Raw genomic sequence first — 16,423 nt, forward strand, 5'->3', positions numbered from 1 at the left:
TATTTTCATTATGAATTTTGCTACGAATGAGCTGATGTGTTAATATATTATTTATAGTAAAATCTATTATAATTTTTTTAAAAAAATATAAAACACCAATTATTTTTTAGCATAACTGATGTAGAAAGCTTCTACGTCAGTGTGTTGGATGTTTAAAACATAAGATTTATAAATAAAATGATATTTTAGATAGTCCAAGATCACTCCAGGCAAGATGATCACATTTTGGGGGAAAAAAATACGTAAAAAGGTATATGATTACTGCTGCATTTCTTTGTCGAAAAAAGTTTGAATTCTACATTAGAATGTTAAATTATTATAAGAGAAATGATACTTGCAGTCATGAGTTTATAAGCGTCACGCAATCTATTTGAAAAAGGTAAATAAATATAAGATCTACAAAAAAAAATTAATTTTTTAATAATAGATCATATTCTTTTTGAAAATAATTATACTATATTTATATACTTTACGACTGTATGTATTATTAAACATTATTATTAGAAGTCTCGAAACATGATGGGATAAGATTGCTAACGTTTGTGCTCCCAAAAAGTTGAAGGGCCAAGAAAGGACCACTAGAAAAGGAGCAGAGCAGCCAACAACAACTGAAGTCCTCATTCCTCCTCAAAAAGAAAACAAAAGAAGACCATATTCCTTGGCTGTGATAAGATAGGGTGCTCTTGACACGTGGCAAAACCTAGGGAGAGCATAGACGATAAGGGTTATGATCCAAAATTTCTTCATTCTGTGGCCATCAATGTCTTAGAACCGAGGGCCAATCCATGTCTTAGAAACGCTAAATCAAATTAAGACCACAAGATTGGAGAACATGTCTCAAAGAGATCAGTGGTTTCAGTTCTATAAGAGTAGAAACAATCAGCAAGCAAAAGCCTTTCAAAAGTGTGTTCCCAAAGCTGTGTGTGGTCGGTAAACATAGAAAATGGCTTCCTCCATCGTCTCATCCACGGCTGTTGCCTCCGTTAACAGAGCCTCTCCGGCTAATGCTGCCATGGTCGCACCCTTCACCGGTCTCAAGTCAGCCTCGTCCTTCCCTGTCACCCGCAAACTCAACACTGATATTACCTCCATTGCCAGCAATGGTGGAAGAGTTCAGTGCATGCAGGTACTTCCATAGAAAACCTAAGAATACCCTATACGCTATGCACCACACAGATGAAAACACTTTTAACTCAACTTTGTTGGGAACTTTTTGCTTTTGTTTGTTTGAATGTAGGTATGGCCTCCACTGGGAAAGAAGAAGTTTGAGACTCTCTCTTACCTACCTCCTCTCTCTACTGCATCATTGGCCAAGGAAGTGGATTATCTGCTTCGCAAAGGATGGATCCCTTGTTTGGAGTTCGAGTTGGAGGTGACGTTTCAACTCTCTGTTTCACTTTTTCTTACATGTGCCTTGTTTATTTTGTTAATTAATTAGCACTTGAACTAAAGTAAACACATCTAAACGACACAGCAAGATCTTACTCTTGCACATTTAAAAAATAAAACTATATTTTCTGCAGTGTATCATCAACTAGTAGTAGTTTTTATTTTTTCTTTTTTTAGTTCATAAAAACACCACAGATAAACGTTTTTACTTCAACAACGAACAGTATGGCCCAAAGGATTCCACGCCTTTTAACATGTTTTCTGTGAGAACTGATGTTGTTTTTGGCACGGCAGCTATCGGACATTGGACAATAAGTGGTACATATTGTTGAGGATGCACTTCTTTGGGGTCCTCTTAGTAATTGTTTGTCTTTTACACTTTGAACAGTTTCTTTTTGCTATATATTATATATACCTTCTAAAATCAAGACGTTACGCCATTTAATTTCTAAAAAAATATAATGTTAGTGGCCAGAATTAATAAAATTGTGTTATTTGACGAACTGGCAATCGATTGTAGCTAGTAGCTAGGTGGAAGATGCAATTTGTCGATTTTAATACTTTATAGTGCCTATTTCAAAACATGTGACAGTTTGGGGTAATGTTTGAGGCAGGGAATAGTTCCTATTTCATGTCATGCTATAATCATAGTTGAAGTGAACTCCAATCGACAATTGCAGAGGCACACCTTCCACGCTGCTGACATAACATAATTTATTTGTAGAATAATATAATTTTCAAGGTTGATAACAAATCAAATAGTAACAGGTATGGAAAATCTCTGATAGATGAGCTGACTAACAGTTATGATATTGTGGATTGAATATATGTATGCAGCACGGGTTCGTTTACCGTGAGAACCACAGATCTCCTGGATACTACGATGGTCGCTACTGGGTAATGTGGAAGCTCCCCATGTTTGGCTGCAACGACTCTTCTCAGGTCATGAAAGAGCTTGAGGAGTGCAAGAAGGCATACCCCAGTGCATTCATCCGTATCATTGGGTTTGACAACAAGCGCCAAGTGCAGTGCATCAGTTTCATTGCCTACAAGCCCCCGGGCTTCTAATTCATGAAAGCCTTTTTCTTTCCTCCATGTCCTGCTAGCCTTTTGTTGCGATTGTAGTTCATGTTTTGTCTTCCAACTCCAGACATTTGAATTCTTATTTTTGGCCTAGTTCTGTTTATTTGTGGCCTGTGGGATCTCCTACTGAACTAAATCTGTCGTACTATGGTAATAAAATTAGCTTTGTGTTTGATCAGAAGGGATAATTATGATTGTTATTCCATTAATATTCACTACCAACATATTAATGTTCCCACGGGCAAACAACGATGATCAACAATACAATTGCAGTGCCTTGGTAAGATCGTATGGTAGCCAACGTCTATTGAGCACTAAACCATGAACCATGCATGTGTCTAGTTTATTTATTGTGTCTAGGAAGTTGTAGAGGCTGGTTCAAGAATGTATCTGCTTCCCCTGTATATACCCAACGTAGGGTGCTTTGTATGGGAAGCCAAAAAAATAAACAAGATAAATATTAGTCTTTTCTTCGATCTTTGGAAGAACTCAACCAAAGAAGCCTTCCTAATTCCTCTAGCCTTTTCTCACAACCTACCCATTTAACTAAATATCAACTTGCAATTCCCAAAAGTGGAATCATAGCTCAAGTCCGATCAATTTTGGGCAAAGGGTACCATGGCTTCCGGTTCTTCTCAACCATCAATTCCTAATGTTGGTGGTGAAAATTAAAACTATTGGAGCATCAAATGATGACATTTTTTCAAAATCAAGATTTATTGGAGGTGATTGAAGGAGGAGTTGCAAATACTACTAAAGGAAGTCCTATCTCTACAAGTCAATCATCAAAATAAAAGGACCTCAAACAAAAAGATGCCAATTTGTTCTCCAACAAGCACTAACTGAAACAATCATTCCAAGAATTATAAGAGCTAAATCATCAAAGCAGGGTTGGGATACTTTGTAAGAGAAGTCCAAATGTAACGTCCCGGTCCCGCAGGGGTCAGAGAGTTACTACATGTAGCCGAAATCCTCTTTCACAATATATATATTAATAAATATTCCAAAGACTCCATAAACATATCATCATCCACTTTCAAAGACTCCATAACCATAAATACGACAATTCAAGACTTAAAATAATGGTCAACATCCCAATAAATCTAGTCAATACAATAGATCAATCTACAAAAAAAAAATAATAATAAACTTTTAATAATCTCAGTACTTATTCCCTACGCTTAACAATATTGTACCCGCTTTCTTTTCCTGATCCTCCGTCAAAGCATTTGCTTCTTCTGAAAAATACTGTGGAGATAAGGAGTGAGTTACCAACAATTCAATAAGCAGTGAACATATATTAGTATGTAAACATGAGCATTTTCATAGAGTTCAGAATGCAAAAACAAAACATTTCAGTTTCAATATGCAAAACTCAAAAATACTTATTATCAGAAAATCAGAGCGACACTTCAAATTGTTCATATTAAAAAAAATCATAATCAAAGACCCATTTGGCACAACATAATTGAACATCTTGCTGTAAAAACAAAACATTTTAGTTTCAAGATGCAAAACTCAAAAATACTTATTATCAAAAAATCAGAGCGACACTTCAAATTGTTCATATTAAAAAAAATCATATTCAAAGGCCCATTTGGCACAACATGACTGAACATTTTCATCTTATCATATCATATCAGAGCATCATATCAGAATAGAGACCATGTTAAACTCTCGTGCTAAGGTTGTACATTCTACAGAAAGCCAAGCAGAACATAAATCACCATGTTACTAAAGCAATTGCACTCAAAGCAGAGACCACTATTCTATCCCGTGGTAGAGCCAAAGGTCACTATTATATCCTGTGACAGGGCCAGAGGTCACTATTATATCCTGTGACAAGGCCAAAGATCACTATTATATCCTGTGATAGGGTAAGATGTCACTATTATATCCCATGACTGAGTTAGATATCATAGCAAAACAGAATCAGAATTACCATATCAAAACCAAAATCAGAATTAGAATGGAATCAAAAAGTCATGCCAAATGTTTTTTTTTTTTTTTTTGTCAGATAATACATCATATCAAAACAGAGTACTGATATAAATCCAATTCATTTCACATATTCAAAAACATATTTAGAATATATTCACATCAGATGCACAAGTTTTCATAAATTTCATATTTGCTCTTTTTGCATTGCACAAAATTAGCTCATGTCTACACCAGTCATTACAAAAAAATACTTCATCTTATATAGATTTTATGCACATGCAGAACACGTTATTGATGTTGTTTTCAAATTTCTTTTCAAAACAAACATACATTTTCAAAATCAACCCCATTTCATTTTTTTATGCAAAGTTTAGTATAGAAACCCTACTTACTTGGACTTTTTAGCTTCTTTGAATTTTTTCCACAATAATGCCAAACAAAAATCAATCGTCACCTATAGAAAATCATATAACTTGAATAAATCTCCAATTGTACTCGTAACTTGTAATTGCACTTGAAATAGTTAATTTAATTCCTCAAAACTTACAATTCTCTTAACTCTAAAATACCATAATTTTCTAAATATGTCAATCTCCACTTAATAAATATTCTGATAAAACAACAGTATCCTAAAATACCAACTTAACAACATAAGCCCACTACATCTTAAAGCATTATAACAAGCTTTTGAAATGAAACCTAGCCATAAAATAAGTCCAATTTGAGATAAGTTGATCAAACACCTTTAACAATAAACCCATCCTAATCTGAAAGTAGTAGACTTGCCAAAAGTTGAAGCTTAACTAACTCTTACATGTAACCTAACAACAACACAACGTAATAAATACATTCCTAAAGCCAAGGAGTTGGGTGGTTTTAGGACATACCCAAGGAAGGACATACCCAGGGAGAGTTGCAATAGAGCTAAGCTGAGTGGGACAGCCGTGCACTCAAATTGAGTGGCTGCACAACAGATAGAGAGAGAGAGAGAGAGAGAGAGAGAGAGTGACAAGCAAAGTACGAACATGGGGACATTACTCAATATTACGCACTCCTAAGTGACAAGAACAGCTCAATCGAAATAATGCCCATTCTCGTTTTGAGGTCATGATACACATACCCACGAATAACCCGTTTATTAAAATACTGACACACATTGCTCGAATAAGGCATTTCTTTTATCAAAAAAATATAGCAAGCTTTATCGAATAATTTACATGCTGAAAAGCAATCCAAAGACAAGAAATCCAGTAACCATAACTAGACATTATATTAACAGAAACATCAAAATAATATGTACCTTTTCACAAAATTATGGCACTTCATTTTAACAAAAACTAGGAAGCATTAACAAACCATTTTACAAGCTAAAAATACAGCCCAAAAAATAATAAAACAACAAACACAACTCAACAAGGACAAAGAGAAAACATAACATTCGGTAGGCATTTTATATACTAAAAATCTATCCAATTGATAAGAAATTCTAGCAACCATTGACATAATGAAATTCAGTCCCAACATAATATAAACAACAAACTCAACCAAGTAAAAGTGAGGAGAAAACATACAAATTCCAGTAAGTATTTACACGCTAAAAAACAATGCAAATGTGGAAATTTCATCAAACGTTCACAACTGAATGTGGGAAAGACCATCAAGCATTCACAAGCTGAAGACAGTGCAAATGTGGGAATCTCCAGTAAGCATTCACAAGCTAAAAATAGTGCAAATGTGAGATAGAGACAGGGAGTAAAAGTGAGGAGTTGAGAAAGGAGAGGGCGACTTACTGGTTTGGTGGAGCACAGTGGTAATGTGCATAGCAATATTAGTTCATACAAGAGTGTAGATCAATCAAAGAGAGTTCTTTGTACCTCGAGATTGGATTTTATACAAGGTTTCTAGGGGACTACCCATAGGAATATGTCTCCTCAACTATTCCTTTAGTCAGAATCCTTTAATGCAACGTGGCTCCTGGGGCGGCACAATTAATTCAGCATGGCTTCCTGTCTCTTTCATCTTGTAGGAGCATGCTACCAGGCTCCTCCTCCCTTGTTGTCAGAAGATCAAGGGTTCCCCCGTGTTTACCTCCCATCTGCCTGCATAGGTTCTATAAGGTTGGGCATTGTAGGGGAGTACCGGGGTGACATGTCTCCTCCTTTCTTGCATTTGGAGACTTCCAGTAGGATTATGGCCATGGGTCGACATTAGTTTAGAGGCAGGGGGCACTTAATGGGCCATCTATCAAGCTAGGCTTCTATATTTGGACTTGTCTTCAAGGCCTTCAACCTGAGGGAAAAAAATCCTCTTATACATGGTATCAATGTGATTTATGGGTGGATGCGCAAGCCATGGACCTAAGCGTGGTCCACCATAGTATGCTAGAATACTATTAGTGGTTCTCTTTGTGGCCACTGGATGTGGGGCTCATACACAACCTCACACATAAGATTAAGTGTGTTGACCAGTATGATAAGTATAATAATTATGATAAGTAAGATAAGTGTTGCATGTCATAAGCATACGTATGAATGATCATGTTCTTAAATTATCAGCATGAAATGTTTTATAAAATAACTTATGTTAGTTATGTTTATGTTATGATGGATTTCTCACTGAGTTTTCAACTCATTTTAGTTTATTTTAAGTTTTTAAACCACTCTGGGTGAGCATGTGATGAGTACGAGTAGGCAGGTTAGGCTTAGATGGAGTAGTTGATTTAGTTCTAGAATTGTTAGAATAAATTATTTTTATGACAGACAATTTATTAAGTTATTGAAGTTTTTTTAATTTTGTGTTATTGGAGACATGTTTTATAAAATAATTATTTTTACAAAATAAATGTTTATTTTATTAAATCATGAAATCTCTTGTCCATCTATATTTATGAAAACACGTGACATCCCTAGCCTATGGGAAGTGGTTGTTACAAGGAATGAGTCTGTAGGTCTGAATGGTAAGTTCGATGCAGTAACTATAGGAGGTCATAATTAGGAGTGAAAGTTTAAACTGAAAAATTGGACAACCGGCCCGATCCGGATTGGTTTGGACTAGTTGGCTTAGTTTTGAATCGATCTAGTCTGAAATATGTTCCTACATTTTAAAAACTGGTTAAATCCGATTCGAAATCAATTCTTAGCTTTTCGACATCGGACTGGACCGAACCAGTTTATTAAATATATATATATAAGAAAAATTAATTTGTAATATTATATATATGTATATATAATCTTTTGTATAATATATATAATTATTTATGAAATTTCTATGTATAGTATATATAATTATATATTAAATAATTTTTTATTATAATTCATAACATAAAATTTTAATCTTAAATATATAGATATATATATATATATATATATATATATAATTACATTAACACTTGATTAAAAGCAGATAACCAGACCGAACCGGACAAGAACCGAGAAAACTGGAAGTACTGGTTTAAGAGGTAACTGGTCCGGCATCGGTTCTTGAAAATGCAAAATCAGTGTATACTGGTTCGATCCCAAATTTTGTATAAAATTGGAGCAAATGAAATTGATTACATCCATAGTCATAATGATTTGATTATGACCATAGATGGTGAGTGAGATTTTCAATTGAAGTTACCTCAAGGTCTTCAACAAACACAGAATTTCTTTGAGAATTGTGAGGTGGTAGATAATTGTAAGTCTAAGAAGCATACACAATCCTTGAAATGGAGGGCGAGATTGAGTACTGTTAACCAACCATCTGAGGAACGTGATTCTACTTGTCAAAAAAAAGAAAATCAGTAGAGGTTGGAACTAGTATGACGAAGAAATATGAGGTTAATAATGAGGTTGGGAATATGAGATAGAGCCTTCATGTTAATGAATCAAGGAAAGCTGGTTGCAAGCCTCGCCAAGCATTATGAATATCCTAAGTCGGAACTCTCGAGTGCTCGAGACACCTCAAACAGTTCATGATTTTATCAATTGGTAAAGGATTTTAATCCCAACATTCTATTTCTTATGGAAACTAAGTCTCAACAAAGTAGAATGGTATATGTGCTGAGTAAGTTTGACTTTGATAATGTCTTTACAGTGGATAGTGTCAGTAGTAGAGGAGGGTTAGCATTGTACTAGAAGGCTGAGATAGTTTTAGAATTCAAAACTATTCTCTGCAACATATCAATGCTCAAGTTTCTAATTCTCATACTGGTTGTTCTTGGAAACTTATAGGTTTTTTTGGTTTTCTTATAAGTAAATGTGAAGAGGGATGGAACTTACTTAAATGTTTTAAGGAATTTCATTATCTACCATGGTTATGCTTTGGTGACTTTAATGAGATCCATTATTGATCTGAAAAGTTTGGGGCAACCTGGAGGTCTCCCTTTCAAATGGACAAGTTTAAACAAGTTTTAAATGCATGTGATTTGCATAGTCTTGACTATAAAGAATTAATATATACATGATGCAATAATTGAAAGGATGGAAACTTTACTAAGGAAAGATTGGATAGAGTGGTTGCTAATAGCGACTAGACTGATAGATATCCAAAAATGAAAGTGATTGTATTACCAGCTAGAAGTTCTGATCATTGTACATTTTTGATGCATTTGATGAAGTCAAGTAAGTTTTTCAGAAGCACTACACCATTTAGATTTCAGTTGGACTTTAACAAATGATTATGGTAGGGTTGTTGAGGGCATCAAGGATTTTGAGTAGTTATCTACAGATAAGGTTCAGCATGTTCAACAAAATTTGGGGAGATACTGAGCACAATTGAGAATATGGATGGGTAAGGAGGGCAATTCAAGAAAAAATAGAATTTCTATTACAATATCAAAATCTTGGAGATGCTATGATTGTGGGTGATATAAAACAGCTTAAAAAGGAAATAACAGATTTGTTGGAAAGAGAAGATTTAGCATGGAAGCAAAGTGCTAAATAGCAGCAGTTACAACATGGGATTGAAATTCAAACTATTTCCACCAATGTGAAAATCAAAGAAGGAAGGTGAATTATATTGATTGTGTGGAGGATGAAAGGGGCAACTTTTATCGTAGTCAGAGTGATATTGCCATGGCTTTTATCAATTACTTCAATTCTATTTATTCTACTTCATTTCCAATAGGTATTGAGGACAACCTGGAAGGATTCCATAAATTGATACCTGTGGAACTCAATGCTTTGCTAGAACAACCATACACTAGTGAAGAAGTTAGCCAATGCCTTATTTCTAATGGATCCTTTGAAATCTCCTGGTCCCAATGGCTTTTCAGTATGTTTTTATTAGAAATATTGGCATTATGTGGGAGAGAAGATTAGTAAGGCTATTATTGACCTCCTCAATTTGAAAGGTTCATGGCCGAAGGCCATTAATGACACTTACATATGTCTGATTCCAAAGAAGAAAAATCCTTTAAAGGTGACTGATTACAAACGTATTAGCTTTTATAATGTTTTGTATAAACTATGTTCCAAAGTTCTTGCTAATAGACTTAAACCAATACTGTCTCATGTTATCAGTTAGTATCAAAGTGCCATGGCTACTAAGATAAAACGATGAGAGGGTTATATGGCCTTGATGTTGTATATGAGTAAAGCGTATTATAGAATGGAGTGGCCTTTTACTTAAGTTGTTCTAAAGAAGATGGGATTTAATTCTAAATGGATTGCCTGTGTTATGATATGCCTCCAATCAGTTTCATATTCTGTTTTAGTAAATGGGACTCCTATTCACAGATTCTTTCCTTCAAGATGGTTTAGACAAGGGGATCCTCTTTCATCATATCTTTTTATAATCTGTGTTGAAGTATTAAGTTATTCACTGTTGAGGGCTGAACAACAAGGTAGCATAACTGGTGTTCCAATTGGAAAATGAGGTTTTAGTATTAATCATCTTTTCTTTGCTGATGATAGTAAAGCTTCTATGTAGGAATGGTGGTGTATGCAATAGATATTTACTTATGAGGCAACCTTTGGTCAGATGTTGAACAAAGATAAAAACAACTATCTTTTTTAGTAAAAATACTAGAAAAAAGAAGAAGCAATTCTATCAATGCTATTGGTTAAAGGTTGTTCATTGTTATGAGAAGTATCTAGGTCTTGTTGTCATGGTCGGTAAATGGAAGATCAGAACTTTTAATATTCATGATGGAGTGTGGCAAAGAATCAGTAATTGAAAACTAATTTTCACAAGCAAGCAAGCAAGTACTTATTAAAGTTGTGGCACAGGCAATTCCTACCTACAATATGAGTGTTTTTGAGCTTGCAAGAAGTCTGTTGCATGATATTACTAAGATTGTGTAGAGATTTTAGTGGGGTCATCAATAGAATGATAATAACATATAGTGGATAAGTTGGTTGAAAATAAGCAAATCTAAGGTTGAGGTGGTCTAGATTTTAGAGATTTTGAGTAGTTTAATAAGGTTCTACTTACTAAGCAAGGTTGAAGGATTGTACAGAATCCTAATTCACTGGTGCCAAGGGTTATGCAAGCTAAGTACTATTGGAATGGTCATTTTTTTAATTCACAGCTGGGTTATAAACCTTCTTATAATTGGAGAAGTATTCAAGGTGCTAAGATGTTAAAAGAAGGTTTGATAGGGAGAATAGGCGATGGAAGCAAGGTCTCTATCTCGAAGGATAAATGAATCCCCAAACCTATGACATATGTAGTTCAAACTCCCCCTTCTATGCTACCCAGTACAACAAAGGTACAAGCTTTGATTGATTTTGGGACTTGGAGATGGAACTCTAATCTTGTAAGGGCCATTTTTGTTGATGTAGATGTTGATGCTACATTGCAAATTCCACTTAGTATGTGGACTATTGATGACAAACAGATATGGCAGTATACCAACTCTGGCACTTTTTCTATGAAAAGTGCTAATCATCTACAAAAAGATGTCGATGGATCGAAGTTATGGAGAATCTTCTATGTGTAATGCTGGAGATATTTTTTGGAAGAAACTATAGAATCTAAACACTCCCATGGTAGTTAAAGTATTTCTTTGGAAAGCTTGCCACAATGATCTACCTACAAGAGCCAATTTATTATTGAAGAAAATGCTTGATCTTTGGAATTGTGTTGTTGTTGGTGATGTCTTGAATGTGTATTGTCGAAAAGTTCGAAAAGTTTTGGATCTAATTGAGTCCCTTAGTAATCTACTTGATCATAATGAATTTGCTATGGTGGCAGTTTTCTACATCCAAATGTTTGTTGAGTCAGGCAATGGAACAATTTCAAGACTATCAAACTGACAAAAGTGAGTTGGTGATTAGCAACTGTATGAGATAAACATAGCAACATACATGGTTACCACTTGAAACTAATTGTGTCTAGACAAATTGGGATGTAGCAGTTGATAAAGAACGAACCTGGATTGGTATTGGAATTGTGGTAGGAAATTCTCATGGTGCTATTTTAGCATCTATGAGGGCAGCTACAAAGTTTTGTTCAAACTCCACTACAACAGAATCTCGGGCAATACTTACGACATGTATCCTTTTTTTAGAGGGATTTGGGTTTGTCAAATGTGATAGGGGATGCTCAAGTTGTTGTTAATGTTGTTAATAAATATGAAGAAAATTTTAGTACGTATGGGCATCTGGTGGAAGAGATCAAACTGTTTATAATGGTAATGCTGCCTAGAAGATTCAACGTGTGAGGAGGGACTCCAATCAAGTTGCTCACTATTTAGCAAATGATGCTTTGTTATGTAATCATGTAATTATAGATGTAGAAGATGTTCATGTATGTATTAGTTTTGTTGTATTGTCTGAACTAGTTTCTAATTAATGAATGATGTTTCTTATTTAAAATATATATATATATATATCATTTGTTCCTATTGTGCCACATCAACAATTGTTAGTTAATTTTCTCATAATTATTCGAATAATTCTAATTTCTTACAAGCATATTAATTTTTCATTGAATTGACCATTCAATACATAGAAGTTTGTTCCCTCCTCGAGAAGGCGGTGGAGTCTTAAAAATATTGCTCAGTGCAAAAAGGAGACCTAATTGCCTCATATGGGAGCATGAAAAGCATGGCAAGTTCAATGTTAAGAGTTCCTATAGTTTCTTTCAATCTCTTGATCAGTCTAGACAAAGTGGTGAATGCTCAAATGCAAAAGCTCAAAAAAAGCTATAGAAGAAGCTATGGTAGACCCCAAATAGAGTTAAATTTTTTGCATGGAGAGCTTGCAAAAATGGCCTTCCAACTCAGCAGAAACTGAAAGAGAAGAAGATCATATAGGAGGCTTCTTGCAAGTGGTGTGGTGAGGTAGAGGAGGATGCGAGACATGTTTTGTGCTATTGCCCTTTACTTAAAGAGCCATGGAAAAGTAAAGTATCTGATGCTGTTTGATGAGAATATGGACTTTCTGTAGATTGTTTTGCATGTCATGACAAGAGGCAAGGAAGGGGATTTGGGAAAAAAATTTCTAATTGCTTGGGGACTATGGTACAGAAGGAACCAAAAGATATTTGAGGACAATTTGCTAACAATTGAACAAGTAATAGAACATGCATTGTCCTTAGCTCAGGAGTTTAAAGATGCTAAAGCACTACAACCATCCTAACAACAAAGATCTTGTAGTTGGCAGCCTCCTCCTCACAGGGTGTTAAAGTTAAATGTTGATAGGGCTATTTTCAATGACCAAAGTAGGGCAAGGTGGGAATGATCTTAATAAATGATTCAGGTGATGTGATACTAGTTGCTAGTAAGAAAGAAAATGCAATAAATTATCCTATGGAAGTAGAGTTACTGGCTATTTTACGTGGTTTACAAGTTTGCATCCCCTTGTGTATCGCTAATCTAATTATTGTGAGTGATTCACTACTGATGGTGAATGAAATTCAGGCAACAAGTGATTCAAGGTCTTCATGAGACAACTTGGTTCATGAGCGGTCAAGACTATGATGAAGTTGATTCCAAAATTTTCAATCCAGCATAAAGGAAGAATAGCTAATGAAGCAACTCATACTAAAATATGACATTTAGATGACTTGATAGTTTGGTAGGATTCTTTCCTAATTGTGTCTCATGAGTTATTTGGTATGAATCTTTGATGTAAGTAGAGTTGGTTTCGAATAAAAGAAAGTATCTTTTTATCAAAAAAAAAAAAAAAACTCTTCAATTTCTACTTTCCAAAATAATTGATCATAAATTTTAATAGTTTTAAAGGAGATGGAATTTAAAAGTTTGGGAAAATCTTGCCTCCTTTTCATTCATAATATTTTTGTTCGGTTGAACCATGTCATTCAAAAGACCTTAAATTTAAAGTAATTGAAAAGATGAAAAACATGTTTAAACGATTTCACAAAATCAAAGTATAAAAAATTAAAATATGATAGAATTAAAAACCTTACAGTTTTTCCCCGAATAGTTTTAATAAAACTTCAAGGGCCAATTAAAAAGGATTAAAGAGAATAGAACAGCCTACAACGATTTAAGACCTCATTCCTCCTAAAGAAAAAGAAACCAGAAAACAAATGTCTTTATTTTGTGGCTGTGATAAGATAATGGGCTCTTGACACGTGGCAAAACCTATGGAGAGTATAGACGATAAGGGTTGTGATCCAAGATTTCTTCGTTCTGTGGCCATCAAGGTGTAATGTCACCCCCTACATGATACAAGGGCCAATCCATGTCTAAGAACCACAAACAAATTAAGACCACAGGATTGGAGAAAATGTCTCAAAGAGATCAGTAGTTTCAGTTCTATAAGATTATAAACAAGCAGCAGAGCAAAAGCCTTTAAAAAGTGTTCACAAGCCTGTGTGTGGTCGGTAAACACACAGCAAGATTTAAGAATTTAAGGTCAGGAAATGGCCTCCTCCATCGTCTCCTCAGCGGCTGTTACCTCCGTTAACAGAGCCTCTCCGGCTAATGCTGCCATGGTCGCACCTTTCACCGGTCTCAAGTCTGCCTCGTCCTTCCCTGTCACCCGCAAACTCAACACTGATATTACCTCCATTGCCAGCAATGGTGGAAGAGTTCAGTGCATGCAGGTACTTCCATGGAAAACCCAAGAATACCATATACGCTATGCACCACACAGATGAAAACACTTTAACTGAACTTAGTTGGGAACTTTTTGCTTTTGTTTGTTTGAATGCAGGTATGGCCTCCATTGGGAAAGAAGAAGTTTGAGACTCTCTCTTACCTACCTCCTCTCTCTACTGCATCATTGGCCAAGGAAGTGGATTATCTGCTTCGCAAAGGATGGATCCCTTGTTTGGAGTTCGAGTTGGAGGTGATGTTTCAACTCTCTGTTTCACTTTTTCTTACTTCTGCCTTGTTTATTTTGTTAATTAATTAGCACTTGAACTAAAGTAAACACATCTAAATGACACAGCAAGATCTTACTCTTGCACATTTAAAAAATAAAACTATGTTTTCTGCAGTGTATCATCAACTAGTAGTAGTTTTTATTCTTTTCTTTTTTTAGTTCATAAAAACACCGCAGACACAACGTTTTTATTTCAACAACAAACAGTATGGCCTAAAGGATTCCACAGCCTTTTAACATGTTTTCTGTGAGAACTGATGTTGTTTTCAGCACGGCTGCTATCGGACATTGGACAATAAGTGGTACATGTTGTTGAGGATGCACTTCTTTGCGGTCCTCTTAGCAATTGTTTGTCTTTTACACTTTGAACAGTTTCTTTTTCCTATATATACCTTCTAAAATAAAGACGTTACGCCATTTAATTTCTAAAAAACTATAATGTTAATGGCCAGAATTAATAAAATTGTGATATTTGACGAACAAGCAATCGATTGTAGCTAGCTGGGTGGAATATGCAATCTGTCGATTTTAATACTTTATAGTGCCTATTTCAAAACATGTGACAGTTTGGGGTAATGTTTGAGGCAGGGAATGGTTCCTATTTCATGTCATGCTATAATCATAGTTAAAGTGAACTCCAATCGACAATTGCAGAGGCACACCTTCCACGCTGCTGACATAACATAATTTATTTGTAGAATAATATAATTTTCAAGGTTGATAACAAATCAAATAGTAACAGGTATGGAAAATCTCTGATAGATGAGCTGACTAACAGTTATGATATTGTGGATTGAATATATGTATGCAGCACGGGTTCGTTTACCGTGAGAACCACAGATCTCCTGGATACTACGATGGTCGCTACTGGGTAATGTGGAAGCTCCCCATGTTTGGCTGCAACGACTCTTCTCAGGTCATGAAAGAGCTTGAGGAGTGCAAGAAGGCATACCCCAATGCATTCATCCGTATAATTGGGTTTGACAACAAGCGCCAAGTGCAGTGCATCAGTTTCATTGCCTACAAGCCCCCGGGCTTCTAATTCATGAAAGCCTTTTTCTTTCCTCCATGTCCTGCTAGCCTTTTGTTGCGATTGAAGTTCATGTTTTGTCTTTCAACTCCAGACATTTGAATTCTTATTTTTGGCCTAGTTCTGTTTATTTTGTGGGATCTCCAACTCAACGAAGACTGTCGTACTATAGTAATAAAATTCGTGATGTTTTGTTGGTCTGACCACAAAGATCCTCTCTTACATATAAATAGCTTTTAGAGTTTGATCATAACAAGACACAATCACTAGAAGGCTGGGACGATTTTGTTTGCTGTTCCATTATTACATTCCCTGCCAACACGATTTTCCTAAGTAGATGTTAAACACATAAATATAAATAATAAAATCTATTTTTTCTAATTCGTTTAAACTTTCGAGACAATTAATGATTTCACATTACACATCGATGAATAATGATAAAGTTATGGTTTGCTGGTAGTTATAGAGCTAGAATTGCAGATAGTTTGTTTCAATATCCCACATTAATCTCTTATATATTGCTTTAATATTAGTTACACCTAATTCAGATAGAAGTGACTGCCAAAACCCAACCAACTTTGGCATGAGTTTTAGCATCTTTATTAAGCAAACCAATGCAGTCAACCACAAAGCTTAAATCTTGGTGGGCTACTACTTAAAACAGCAGGAAAATTGCTGTTTTCTTTTCTTTTTTCTCTCACTT

At 35.1% G+C, this 16,423-nt stretch overlaps 2 protein-coding genes across 2 annotated transcripts; both read left to right on the top strand.

The window, feature by feature from the left end:
- The first annotated feature begins 854 nt into the window (after window positions 1-854).
- LOC122295875 (ribulose bisphosphate carboxylase small subunit, chloroplastic-like) lies at window positions 855-2,650 on the top strand. The gene is made up of 3 exons (XM_043105128.1): window positions 855-1,126; window positions 1,238-1,372; window positions 2,227-2,650. Exons 1-3 carry the CDS (start codon window positions 944-946, stop codon window positions 2,455-2,457), a joined length of 549 nt encoding a protein of 182 aa, XP_042961062.1. The 5' UTR covers window positions 855-943; the 3' UTR covers window positions 2,458-2,650.
- An 11,454-nt stretch (window positions 2,651-14,104) lies between these two features.
- Window positions 14,105-15,930, top strand: LOC122295876 (ribulose bisphosphate carboxylase small subunit, chloroplastic-like). The gene is made up of 3 exons (XM_043105129.1): window positions 14,105-14,409; window positions 14,520-14,654; window positions 15,502-15,930. The coding sequence occupies exons 1-3, from the start codon at window positions 14,227-14,229 to the stop codon at window positions 15,730-15,732; spliced, it is 549 nt and encodes a 182-aa protein (XP_042961063.1). The 5' UTR covers window positions 14,105-14,226; the 3' UTR covers window positions 15,733-15,930.
- Window positions 15,931-16,423: the final 493 nt, after the last annotated feature.

Source organism: Carya illinoinensis, chromosome 15, assembly GCF_018687715.1.
Source record: "Carya illinoinensis cultivar Pawnee chromosome 15, C.illinoinensisPawnee_v1, whole genome shotgun sequence".
Lineage (NCBI taxonomy): Eukaryota > Viridiplantae > Streptophyta > Magnoliopsida > Fagales > Juglandaceae > Carya > Carya illinoinensis.

What these genes read in the sequence shown, in the direction of transcription:
- LOC122295875 (XM_043105128.1), top strand. Translation starts at nt 944, where the DNA reads ATGGCTTCCTCCATCGTCTCATCCACGGCTGTTGCCTCCGTTAACAGA. An exon ending in GAAGAGTTCAGTGCATGCAG is followed by an intron (nt 1,127 to 1,237) that starts GTACTTCCATAG and finishes GTTTGAATGTAG; the next exon opens with GTATGGCCTCCACTGGGAAA. An exon ending in GTTTGGAGTTCGAGTTGGAG is followed by an intron (nt 1,373 to 2,226) that starts GTGACGTTTCAA and finishes ATATGTATGCAG; the next exon opens with CACGGGTTCGTTTACCGTGA.
- LOC122295876 (XM_043105129.1), top strand. Translation starts at nt 14,227, where the DNA reads ATGGCCTCCTCCATCGTCTCCTCAGCGGCTGTTACCTCCGTTAACAGA. An exon ending in GAAGAGTTCAGTGCATGCAG is followed by an intron (nt 14,410 to 14,519) that starts GTACTTCCATGG and finishes GTTTGAATGCAG; the next exon opens with GTATGGCCTCCATTGGGAAA. An exon ending in GTTTGGAGTTCGAGTTGGAG is followed by an intron (nt 14,655 to 15,501) that starts GTGATGTTTCAA and finishes ATATGTATGCAG; the next exon opens with CACGGGTTCGTTTACCGTGA.